Consider the following 13757-nt stretch of genomic DNA (forward strand, 5'->3'; position numbering starts at 1 on the left):
ACTGTGATGGAAGCCACATGAACTAACAGCAGGGCAGCTCTGCATATCGGCATTAATGCCTAAAGAAAAGAGAATAAAATATTCAAAAAGAAGGAAAGTGTAAGACATAAAAGGGATTTGCTACTGCAAAGTGATTTCGAAATCTCCAAAATAATTCTAAAGAAATTGGAACTGAGGGACACGCGTTGAAACTTGCTGTAAAACTTAAAAAGCTTGAAAGGTAAAAACGATAATAGCAACTCTCAGGAGCTAAAACAACTGATATACATACACGATGTGCTCTAAATTGTTTCGAAAAAAGGAATAAAGCTGTTACATGAAATTGTTAAAAGCAGCGCCCAAGCCATGTAGAACTTGACATTGAATACTGTGGATTTTCCACAAATTACTGAGATGGCTTCCGTCTGGGTTGTATCATTGAAGCACATTTGAGAAGAGCTGTTGCCTGCTCTTCAGAGGAACAATTCTTGTTAATCTTGATTGCGATTCAGAGAGCATGAACGTGGGCAGAAGGGTAGAGTTTGTGAACGTTTTATTACACCTTTTGTTAAACTCTGCTCCCCTGGGCACTTACATAACCTTCCTTTCCTGGTGGCAATCTAGCTGGGAGACCAAGACTAGGTGGGTGTTTCTAAGCCAACATCTTTTCTGAGCATGTGCAGAATTCTAAAAGGAACATCCAGGGGCTCCAGACAATGGCTAGTCTCCAATGTACACCAGAGAGGCAACACCCCAAATTCATTCCACAGAATGGGATTTTCTGAGGACAAGGTATATTTAGTTGATCTTCTGAGGGATAGAGGTGAGGTTAAAAAATGCAGAACAGGAGAAACAAGAAACAGAGATCAGGGAGAAAATATAATTGGACATTTTTTTCCCTGAAGATTCTTCTATGTCGTTTATAATTTGTGAAACGTAGTCTAATAGGGTGAGATAGCAATGAGCCAAATGGTTCTCTGTGTGTGTGTGTGTGTGTGTGTGTGTGTGTGTGTCGGCCGCAAGGGTATAAAATGCATGCATATGCAGGAGTCCTATACACATATATACATGACAAAGACAGCCAAGCTTCTGTTGTGGTTGTATTAACCCTTCTCTGAACTATTATATACTATGCTTATTCCCTACTGAATAAAATGGAGGGTACATATTTTTTTCCTACAAATATTAGATTTATACAGAACTTAATATGTTACCTATTATATTTACAAAATTGGGTGGGGAAAGTTTCACAGAAAAAAAAAATCAAGTATAGAGAATCAGTTTCAGGTCTTATTCAAACCTGAAATTGAAATTTCAATTTTAGGATTGAATTGAAGAGCATGAAGCAGTTTATTTTAATAAGACTTTTGGGAGATGATACTAGTCCAACGTAACATCTGGAAACTGAGTCTTTTACCTTTTCGAAACTCCTTTTACGTATCTGGTAAACAAGGATTAAATGATTGACTTGTAAGTGCTGAGCTCATCGAAATCTGGTCTGTCAGCTTCGGTCCTGCTGGTAGAACGCATCCCATGAGAGAATAAATTTAGTAATAACGAGCTCAAGCAAAGCTCGTCTACAGAGGAGAGAGGCTGGTGCTTAGCTGCCAGGGAAGCGAACTAGCAAGAACCTATCTTGAATGCGAAGGTGGGTGGTGGGTGAGTGGGGTGGGTGGGTAGCTGCACATCACTGTACTGAGCTGAGTAAAGTCATTCCAGGAACTTTCCAACTTCCTGACCTAAAAATCAGGGCCTAGTTCCCCTCGCTCGGTTTACTTGGACTGGGAGAAGGGGTTCATGGGCTTAGGGGTAATGCCTTGTTTACACTCACACGTGGGAAAAAAACAAATAACTGAAGGCTTATTAAGCCTGACATTTTCCCTGACATATAATATATATATATATTTTTTTTCATTAAAAATTTAGGGTTAGGTAGAGAATCAGCTTTAGTTTTTCCAGAACTTTAGAAGCATGAAACCATTTCTTAAAGCTAGTTTTTTTTTTAAATAAAATCCTTAGAATAAAACCAAATTCCTTATGTGCAGCAAAACTCCATGATAATATTTTAAATACTAGAATAAATTGGAGTGGGGTAGCCTCATTCTCTTGATCAGAGAAAGGAACTTAGTGGAAATTTAATTGGCTTCCATATATTGACGGTGGGTGGATGACCTCATTTAAGCACTGTGATACGTACTGTTATCCTCATTTTGAGATGAAAAAGAACAAGGCTAAGTAAATTGCCCAAAGTCACACAAGTCAGCAGTGGCAAAGTTAATACGCCCATTCGGGTAGGTTAATCTCCAAAACTCAAGATTTTTAACCTCTACAGATAGGCCTCTTCACAACAACAGGGCTGAGCTAAGGGGATAAAAAGCTCATTCAAAGCTGTTCCCTCGCATTCTGCGGCAGGAAGCACGTCCGTAAATAAACACGTTGATATATTAAAGTGATACATACCAGCCCGGGAGCAGGGAAGAGGGCGTACGGGTTAGGACGGCCGGCTGTGAAGACCGTTTCACGGTGCCAATATTTTGAGCATTGTTATGGTGTCCGTTTGGGGAGCAACTCTTTAAAAACTGACATGCAGGAAGCATTTCCTGCCTTTGACTTACTCTTCTTCAGGTTAGGACTTGCAATACATGTTCGTAAATGAGCCTTGATAGACATAAAGTGTTGATTCTGGAAATGAGCCTTGATTCGTAAATGATCCTTGATAGACATAAATTGTTATTCTGGTGCATGTTTTTAAAGGCTGTTGCCGGATCGCCACCGGCAGGCTTGGGCCCTGTGAAGACTGTGCGCCATGCTCGGGTGTGACCAAGTCACCCGGCCATGGGCAGATGGAACATGGGGAAGGTGGTAGCTCAACCAGATACGGGCTCCTTTTTACAACCGGCGCAACTGTTCTTTACTTGCTACAGGAGGCTCTGTATTAACTTCGCAGTTTGGAAAACATCATATAATAAAAATTTAACCAGGAGATCTCAATGGAGGCAATTTACATAGAATGTGAACTTGAAACCAACTGAGAGTAAAGAAGAACAGAAGGTCTTAGCCGAGCGAAGAGTAAGTAAATCCTTTGATTACCCCCTAATCTATGTCGGAACTCTATTTACTGATTTCTGAAGGTCAACTCTGATTCTAATTGCCTGTTTGCTTCCTGCCTCTGTGAGAACTTGGAGCCGAAGACGCCCTTTCGGGGAGCACAAACGCCTTCTGTGTCATCAGGTCCACGGCTGCGCCCGCACCGTTAATCTGTAGCTTAATCACAGACAGATAGAGGGCAGAGGGAGGGAGGCGATTGGGAGTTGGCGTTTGTATATTAATCAGTGTTAATGAAAGCAGAACTCCAAAAGTTACCACCTTGACGAGCGGCACCCCAATCATCCTTGATTCAGAGAGTGAAGTTGTTCAGGCTGTTCAAAAATGAGTCACCATAGAACTCGTATAATTTTGTGTAAAAATTAGGAATTAAATGTAGCAGGGAATACTTAAGTAAAGATAGGACACAGTCCCATAAGCCGGCTCACTGGGGACCAGCTCTTGGTTCCCCTGTCATCACTGCAGCGTTTGGAGCAAATAACCCCAGAGGGGCAGCCACAGGTGGAGAGGGACGGACACCCAGCTACCAGGTGGGATGGACAGACCTAAAGCCTCTCCCAGGGCTTCCTGTGCTTACCAAATAAAGACCAGCACTGGCGGGCATCTGTGCCGAGTCACCGGTCCTGAAGGAAGAAGCAGACATGCCAACGAGGACCCGAGCATCCACGAGGAGAAGCTGGGGTGCCCAGGACAGGCTGCACGTGGGACTGGACACTATTCCTTTCGCCACGCTGGTTGAGAATCTTCTTCAGAGAGGAGGTGAGGTCGTGACGCCATCCCCTCCATAGATCCTTTAGAATGCATTTCCTACTTCATTTTTGCATTCGACAACAACTCAGGGAGAGCCTGCCGTGAGCCTGGTCCCAGCAATGGTTTTTACTAGTTGGTCATTTTCAGTAAATGCCTTTGTCATTTTCACATCCTGGTTTAAAGACCCAGCGATACAGCCTGTCATATAAATACGTAGAATGGTGATTATAAGTCAGTTGAGAGCCTTAAAAGAAGAGAAACACTGACCTCCTTGGGGTTTTTTTTTTCTTTTTCCTTTCCTCCTTCTCCCTCCCTTTCTTTGTGTTTTTGAGTGCTCCTTATACCGCCAACACATTTTCTGCTGAAAGCCTTAGAACTAAAATCACAATTTTGTCATTATTAAAAAAATGGTATATTTTAAGCTCCCCTTTTGAGCCAAGAGATGGAAATCACGTTCCCTTTCCTTTAACGGTTTAGATTTCCCTCGGTCTGGAGATAATACCTTCAGAATGCGTTGTGACACAAATGTTTTGTGTTTTTTTTTTTTTTTTGGTCAATGCAGAAGTTAGAGAAATATAAACAGAAAGTTACTTTTGAATGCAAATCAATCACCTTTATTATCTGGCAAAAATCAAGAAAAGAAAAGAATCCTTGTTCACCATTTCTGCAAGAAGAGGAGACACAACTCAACCCATCCCAAGCCTTTCAGGGGTGGAGGTTTTGCACAGTAGCTGCCTGGCACTTAGCTAACGTGCACTTGTCACAGTTAGTAATTATTCTCTGCTTCTGTCTTTTGACTCCAGAGAGCCAGAGCACATCGGGGAAACCATGACGACGTCTAGTTTTAGAGCATCGTTCTGGGAGTAACGTGCAGAGACTTAGCAGATTGTATCAACCTCCTTTTCCAAACATTAAAGTAAACGCAGTATTGATATGTCAATCTTTTACAGTGTAAATGGCTTCTATAGCTATAGAATGGATATCATAAAACTGAATAAAGTGTGGTTTTGAGGGCGACAGGCAATCAAAGTGATAGGTAAGTTTTAACGTAGACTGGATCTGTTCTCATGTCATGAACGTTCCTTTTCTTCCCCAGTTCTAGTACACGTGCTGCTTATTAATGAATCCCAATCTACTAAGCCTTAAATATGTAAAACGTTTCCCCCCTTTATCTTCTGAATGGAAGCCTGCTGAATTTAATTCAGACTGATCTCAGTTTCAGGGTTAGAACATGAAAAATATGATGAAAAAATTCTAAAGGTATATTCTTATTCCTCAAGGCTCTCTGTGGTTAACTTGATGCTATTGCTCCCGACACCACCAAATTTTTCCATTGACTTTGGAAGATCAATCGTGATAGTTGCCCAGGTATATTCTCCTCTTCGTAAAGAAGAGGTGATGCTACTTCAACTGAGGAATGAGACACAAAATAACCACACGCTTAAATGCAGTTTGGTGGAAAAAAGTGTAGATGTGCACGAAGGGGTCTGAGGTCCAATGTTTCTATTTTTATTTCTTTGTTGTTTCAGTGGTTTTATTCCGTCCTGATGCCATTAGGGCATAGTCAGAGCAGATTACATCCCAATTAAAACTATGGTCAAAGACTCTGAACTCACAACTCAACACCAAAAAGACAAACAATCCGATTACAAAATGGGCAGAGGACTCAAATAGGCATTTCTCCAAAGAGGACATACACATGACCAACGGACGCGAAAAGATACTCAACATCACCAATCATCAGGGAAATGCAAATCGAAACCATCACGAGGTGTCACCTCACACCTGTCAGAATGGACATCATCAATAAATCCACAGACAACAAGTGCCGGTGAGAATCTGGAGAACGCACGTGGAGGTAGGACTGCAAATTGGTGCGGCCACCATGGAAAACAGTTCAGCGGTTCCTCAAAACAATTGAAAACGGAACTACCTTATGACCCAGCAATTCCACTTCTGGGTATTTAGCCAAAGAAATCCAAAACACTAATCTGAAAAGATTTACACACCCCTATGTTCACTGCAGCCCTGTTTACAAGAGTCAAGATCTGGAAGCAACCTAAGTGTCTTCTTGTCGTCTTTATCAATAGGTAAAGAAGATGTAGCACATATGTACAATGGAATATTACTCAGCCATTAAAAATTAAATCTTACCATTCTAGACAACATGAGTGGACTTAGAGAGTATTATGCTAAGCGAGATAAGTCAGACAGAGAAAGACAAATGCCATAGGATCTCACTTATCTGTGGAATCTAAAGAAGAAAATAAGCAAGCACACAAACGAAAACCGAAACAGACTCATAGACACAGAACAAACTGATAGTTGCCAGATGGGAAGGGGGTTGCGGGGCTGGAGAAAAAAGGTAAAGCGATTAAGAAACCCAAATTGGTAGTTACAAAATAAGCTCACATCGCCAAACTGAGATTTAACACCTAGCCTGACTGCGGTTTCAACCTCCCTCTGGCTGTAATCTTAACCAGCCTGGAACATCCTGGTCAGCAGGCAACAGCCTAACAGACCTGTCAGTGTCCCAGAGAGAAGTGGCCTCGCCTGCAATAATCCTTTCTGATGTTACTGACTTCCGCATCCCGCCCCCTTTTCTGTCTTTAAAGTTTTCTCTTTTATGCAGCCCTTTGGAGATGCTTTTTATTCGCTGGATGAGATGCTGCCCAACGTATGAATCGTTGAATAAAGCCAATCAGATCTTCAAATTTACCCAGCTGAATTTTTAAAAACACGATGAAATATTTTCTTATATAAAGAAATAATATGAAAGGTTATAAATACGTGCTAAATACAGGTAGTCATGTTGGCATAGAGGGTTCATTTAAAATATTAAATGCAATTACCTTTAATATGTGACTAAAATTGTTCTGATTTTCCTTGCAGAATGTACCTTGAATGGAGTCAGACGGTTCTTGCCATTTTTAAAAAATGCTTAGTTCTCTTTCTTTTTCCACCTGAATCTTTTCTAGATTTCTATCGTCCAGCTCGCTAATTCTCTGTTCCATCTGGTTTGCTTATTTCCAGTGTTTTCTAATTCATTCTTCATCCTACTTATTGAGTTCTTTAGTCTCCGAATAGCTGTTTGGTTGTTTTTTATGGTTTCAATCGCTTTGGTAAAGCAGTCCTTTTGTTCATTAATTTTTTCCCTGAGCTCATTGAACTGCCTTTCTGAGTTTTCCGGTTATCTCTTCGAGTTTCCTCATGACTGCAATCTTTGAATTCCCTGTCATTTAAATCAGAGTCTTCTGTGACTTTGAGTTTGGTTTCTGGAGACGTCGTTTTCTTTTCCGTGCTACCATGTTACCTTGGTTATTCGCGGCACCTGATGGATTGATTATTCCTCTGCCCGCACAGTCGAGGTAGCAAACCTTTGTTGTATAAATACCATTTTGATCTTAACCATTCAGCAGGTTGATAATTAGAGGTCTTTCTTTTGTTTTCCAGTAGATGGTGATATCGTGCAAATTTTCCATTTCTCTGATCTTTGCTACTTGTGTCTCCCCGGTTGCAGTGGTGGGGGGTGTCATCGCGATGGTAGAGGTTGATGACCAGGTGACCCGGATGGTGGGTGATCCTGCTGTGTCCACGTCACTTGGGTCTGAGGGCGCCGTTGCCATGGCGGGAGGATGCGGCAGGCACCGACACTGCCTAGGCCCCTCTTATTTTCTGCTGGGTCACAGTGTGGGGCTGCACCCCAGCTCCTCCATCGCTACATGCTAGCTGGGGCCAAGTCAGGAGCCAAACTGTGGGTGCAGACCCCATCCCTGTCCTTCTCCGCATTCTGCTTCCCTAAGCGTTCCTATACACCCATCTTAAGATGCACTGATGTGTGGATTTCTCCGACATGTTTATGTGCTGAGCAGAGGAACCTTTGTTGGGTTATAGCTGTCCTGCCTGATGTAATTTTAAGGGGAAACACAAAGGGGTCTTATCGCTCCACCATGACGCCAACGTAACTCCACGAAATGTATCTTTAATCATTAATTCCCATTGATCGCATCCCATTAGTGTAGGTTTGAAACCATGGCAAGCAAATATTGCTTTAAAACTACATTATCCCAGTTTGCTTGCAACAGAAATTTTTTTTTTTTTTTTGGTCAAAACACTTTGTGTTGTTAATATGAGCAAAAGCTAAAGTATAAAAGGAAAAAACAGACTCTGAATGCCTAACTCTGCTGAAGGTCGTAATGGCCACCCCTTCCCCAGACATTTATTGAGTGATGATTATGTTCCAGTCTATTGTGCTCAACAAAAGCTTGTCGCATGAATGTTTTCGACTGTGTTTTTTTAACCTTATTTTTCTTAGTTTCTGCTTCCTCCAGTCTTGGTCAGCTGTTAGTCAACTGTCTGTAGCTAAATATTTTTTTCTGAAGGAGAGGATCATTCATTGTAGGACAAAGGGGAGGAACAGGAAGAGAACAGTGAAGCCAAGGTTCCTGTTGTTGATTAAATACCTGCTATCTATTAATTTGATTAATCTGGGAAGCCGTTCCCATGCCAGCTAACCATTTACCATTAGAAAAATACAGAAGCAAAGTGTTTCCACTTGTCTCTTTCTACCCTCCCAAATGACTTGTATGTCAAGGCTTTGGCTGAACCTTAAAAATTCTGTGAGTAGGTTTATGCAGCATTTTATTACAGAGCCTGAAGTCATCCTCCCAAACTTATATTCAATCCTATTATGAAAAAAAGATGCTTAGAAAGGAATACATTGGAAAAACAGCATGAAACAGACCCTGGTATCATGTACTTTTAGCTTCTGATAATATGTTTTGCATAATGTTTTAGTCAAGCTCCTATGCCAAATCGGGTCCTCAGCCCTCGGTGGTTTTTGGAATAATTTTTATAAGTCTATGAAATAACAGCTTTAGCAAAATCACTGTCAATCACAGAACTCCCACCGTGGCCAGTGACAGCTGATAAATGGAAATGGAGGAAAAGCAAGCAATGCAAGTATAAAAAAAATTGCATGGCTCTTGGTCCACCTAGAGGGAGCGAACAGCGGTGCTGCTGAGTGTTTCAAGTTTACTTGCCTTGCAAACTGTAGATCTCGCCAACACTGTTCTGTCGAGTGATATGATGCCAGTACGCGCTACGAGGAAGAGATACAGATTTGGATAACGTCATGGGCTCAGTCAAGCTCGTCTGCAGCTAAAAGGAAAAGAAAACAGGCCTTAGGCTGTGTTTAAAAATATTAAACTGAACTTTGCTCTTTTAAAAGTTGAGGATGCAACGTAGGTGGCACATCATAGTATCTGTTACAGATCCTGGCCTGATCGGCTGTTGAAGGATGACTTTTTGAAAAAAGTAAAATCATGACTACGAAATGAACACTGGCAAACAATCGAATCGCACTCGTTAATTAAGAAGGAAAGAAAAAGCTGGTACGACTGACTCTGAGTTGATTTCGAAGGACATGGGGCCGATCGGGAATGCCGATCAATAGCCACAGCGATAATCAACCGTCTTCCACCGGGCAAGCTCACTTGTACTTCCATGACAGAGGATTCCCTACATTACCATCAGCTTTCTACAATTTATGGAATGGTAAAACAGCTCAAAAACTGGACGTTTAAGGCCCTTCTGAAACTGCTAGCCCAGAATGCTGCCGAGCATATCATTTCTTTTTTACCCATTTCCGTGTCTCACAATTTTGCCTGCCACCTCTTCCTATCCTCACTTGGTGGCTCTTTTCTTGAATAAACCTTTTACCTTGCTCCTGTGATAGGATCTTGTACATATGAAAAAAAGCATCTTCCCTGAGAAGCTCTGTGGTAAAAGTGTGGCACATTTTCTTATTTCAAACAAAATTAAGGTCACAGCAGGTGCTCAGGCATGTGCTTAGTTCAAAGAGAACAATACTTCACCTTGCGTTTTTAAGAAAGGAACGTATTTTTATTGAGTCACACCAGGTGTTTTAAACACACCCAGAAATGGTTTGATTTGGTCTTACTACACATTTTTCTGACGCACCTTGAGCAGATGTCACTTCGTCACAATGGGCAATCCTCTGATTGATAGCAGCTCACATTTCCCCCTTACTTAGTACCTGACTCTCGACACAACCTAGGAGCTGTGCCGATCATGTAGGTCAAGTGTAGCTGTAGAGGCCTTTTGCTGGCTGTGGCCTGCACTTTCCCACAGGTTTCCCTGCCCCCCAGTACTTCCTTCTTCTCTGCATCGGGGGTTACCTCCTGTCACAGGAGATGCTGTCAGGAAAGCACCTGAGAGGATACGACAGGCCATTAACGCCTTGTAAAACTAAGGAGCACTTACATTTTAACAGAAAGCAAAGCCACAGCGCTTGAAGGTATTCGATTTTACATTTTTAGCAGTGAGGCATTTCCGGACCTGTTACGTCTTGCTACAAAAGTGCCCTACTCAGTGTATTTTAAAGTCTGACCCTGTTGAAGGTACGTTTTTTTTTTTTTAAAGATGGCTCCAAATAGCCAATTTTTATATTTTTTCAAAGTTGGTTATATTTCAAAGTGTTTCTCCTTATGATGAAAGCAGATGTTCTAACCACACCATCTCTGACTGGAAGCTAGGGAGTGTGAGGGAGAAGCCAGGTTTCTGGGTTGCAGTGGGCAGTGCTTTTCAGAATCTTTGCGATGTTTGTTAATCGTGTATATTTTTAGTTTTACCCCACATCTGTTAGATGTGGGGTAGATATCCTCATACACTCTAAAGCCATCAGCCGCTACGCTAGGAGGTAGGAACAAGGCTCATTTTATGAAATCGTCACTGGGACAAAAAGGCTTTCTTTCACCTTTAAAGCCAATTTCTCATTGAGGTGTGAACTTAAACACGTAAACATTTAATTAGTGTCAGCAATGTCCATTAATAACACCAACTAATCCATAAAATGAATCTCATGTTAATCACAATTCTATCGACTCCATATTCTTTTTTCTAATATATTATAATTTGCTTATTACTTAGCATACAGTAGAACATCAGTGGTAAATTCACCTTCTCTAAATTTGATGAAAGTGCTTTTCCTTCTTTTTTTTTTTTATTCTGAGAAACATGTTTCTTCCCTAATAAATGGTCAGTCTTAAGCATCATGGGAACACAGTAAACACATTTCGTTTGCTAGAAACAAATAACTGGAAGCCACTGAGGATAATTTTTTCCATAAAATCTTTATCTGAGTCATTTCCTATTGCTTTTTTCACATGATTTCTCTATGTCTCACTCATCCTTGTTTTTAAGTTCTAGGAGACATTTTACAATATTCTATGTCTTCATTCATTCAGAGTTCCTCTTTATTCTAGTTCAATCTTTAATTGTGGAAAATTAGTATTTGAAAACTCGACTGTGGGTATTCTCAGGCCCTTTGCCAAAGGTGCAGGATCTGGTCCTCATATCTTGGACGTTTAGGTCTTCTAGACATCACAGAATCCATTCACCATTCAAACTGTGATTAAGTACGTTTATGGACTGAATCGTGTCACATCCAAATTCATATGCTGAAGCCCTAACCTGCAATGTGACTGTATTTAAAGGTAGGGCTTTTAAAGAGGTTAATTACAGCTAAATGAGGTCGTTGGGTAGGGCCTTAATCCTACAGGACTGGTGTCCTTATAGACACCAGGGATGGGTGTGCAGAGAAAAGGCCATGTGAAGACACAGTGAGAAGGTGGCCATCCGCAAGCCGAGGAGAGAGGCCTCAAGATACACCAACCCTGCTGGCACTTTCATCTTGGACTTCTCAGCCTCTAGACCTGGAGAAAAATAAGTGTCTGTTGTTTAAGCCACTCGATCTGTGGCATCTTGTTATCGCAGCAAACTAACACAAACATTTCGTGCCCCTGGTGACCTATCAGATGTTGAAGAATCCATCCGATTTACCCAGCGACTTTTAACTTTGCCATTAAGTTAAACAATGTATTATAAACTGGCCTTTGTGATATGCACAATGACGAAGGCAACATTTCAAGTGAATTTTGTTAGTTTTAAACTTTTTACAAAGGTTCTCCTGGTAAGAACGTTCAACAAAATGACACATAAAAATCATCCTTAACTTTTCACATTATAATAATGCCTCCATTAAAGGCACTAACATAAAAATATAGTTTAAAATAATATAGGAATTTCTGATTTAAAAGAGAAATGCATCAAGTTGACCGTGGGGGTTATTAGGATCATAAGTGTGTGTCTATCAAAAACATAGAGGGTGATATATAACTATATTGCAAATAAATACCTATGTTTCCATATATAAAAGAGAAAATGGCATTGCGACATCATTTCTAAGCATTTACTACATTTTAAGAAATCGAGCAAGATGGATCCGTGTCTTCGAAGTTCTTTCATCCGTTCTCTGCGAGGATCTGCTCTGATGACTCCTTTCGTTGCCTGGGTTAGTGAGGGATTCCCTCAGAAACCACGAGAGCCGTGCAGCGTGTCCTGCCCAAGCACCCTCAGTAGTGACCACGGACTCGTTCTGAAAGGCTACAGTTCTCTGCTGCTCCGTCCGCATAGGCTCAGGGTTCCCAAAGGATGCTTCCATGTAGACGTGGAAATCAACTAGACTGGGGAGCAGTTAATTCGGTTCTTGACACAGTTGCCATAATATTTTGCTATTTTGGCACTAACTTTCTCTTGGTTTCATTTTTTTTTTTTTTGAAACAGCGATCACTCACTGAGATACAGAGCAATACATCAGAAGCTGCTTATTTAGCCTCTAGAAGGAGTAGAGGTCACGCTCACCAAGTATGGGTAGTAGTCAAAACATTCATATTTTATTTGAGAGATGCAACTACACACGTCACAAAGCCTGCAGCCTAAGGATATGATTTCAGTCCAAAGCGTGCCTTATGGAGATTCAGTTAATGCCTTTATTTGAACATTATACAGATAAGAGTTACTTGTCCTCCAGTGGATGAGAAAAAAAAAAAAAACCCCCAAAAGCAAAGATTCTTATATTTAGAAGACTCTCGTAAAGACATAAACAAGACTTGGCTGCTTCTGCTCACTCCCATTTAGACAATATATAAATACACAAATTTATTTTTCATATGTCAATGTCTGAGATTAGTGTATGAGATCAAAGAGAGCCCCGTACCGTTTCCTGCTGCTACCCTCTTCGCTCTCCTCCCTCAAACTTCAGAAGACACTTTTGAAAATGTTTAGTAGAAAGGGTAATTGTTAGGACACGATTCTTCCTGGGTCCCTCATGGCTCTGCATGTCTCATGACAGCTCTTTACCGTCATTTTCTGTACGTGTGCAGAGCAAACAGCCTTGGGAGGGAGAGGGTCAAGGCACAGGGCGGATTTGATTCTTGACCAGGGTGATGGTTGGGCAGGTTTGCCAGTAGTCGCTTTATAAGATTAGGCATTCCTAAACCCAGATTCCTCGGCTGTGACACAAGCGACATCCATCTGGGCTGCTCTGCATGGCCCGTGGGACCTGGAGAACAGGAGGCCTGCTGGGAGCACAGGACTCGTGCTGCCTGATGTGCCACGAGTAATAAAGCCTTTTGTCTCTGATCCAGGAGTCTCGTGTTTTCTGCCTGGCAGTTCTATGGTCAGAAACTACTCTGCCTGAGTAGTTTCCATATATTAAAGTTTATTTTTCGTTTTTATCTAATAAATAGCAATTTCTGTATATGACTTATAGTTATTCGAAAAGGTGCAAAAATACAGTTTTTCTCTCTACAGACACACACACAAAAGTCACTCTATTTCCTTCTCTCTATATTTGTTTATTTGTAAAATCTACTTCATCGAATACGAACAGTGCTAATTAATTTCAAATTAGTAATTAACATGTTTCTGCCCATTTCCTCTTGAATATCGAAGTACTGTTTTTAAATGAAAACGGAACTTTACTTGACACACACAGATTTCTCACGGTTTGATGGTTCTATAATTTATTTTCTCATTCTTTAGCTGTTTTTTAAAATTCT

General features: G+C 41.1%; 1 protein-coding gene across 1 annotated transcript in view; it reads right to left on the reverse strand.

Annotated features, from left to right (window-relative positions):
- Nucleotides 1–13757, reverse strand: part of DOK6 (docking protein 6) — a 272262-nt gene that overhangs the window by 43691 nt on the left and 214814 nt on the right. The window contains exon 7 of the mRNA XM_039839865.1: nucleotides 8877–8994. Coding sequence (XP_039695799.1) covers nucleotides 8877–8994 — 118 coding nt within the window. The remainder of the gene's footprint in view (nucleotides 1–8876; nucleotides 8995–13757) is intronic.

The sequence above is a fragment of the Pteropus medius genome, unplaced genomic scaffold, assembly GCF_902729225.1.
Source record: "Pteropus medius unplaced genomic scaffold, Ma_sr-lr_union100, whole genome shotgun sequence".
Lineage (NCBI taxonomy): Eukaryota > Metazoa > Chordata > Mammalia > Chiroptera > Pteropodidae > Pteropus > Pteropus medius.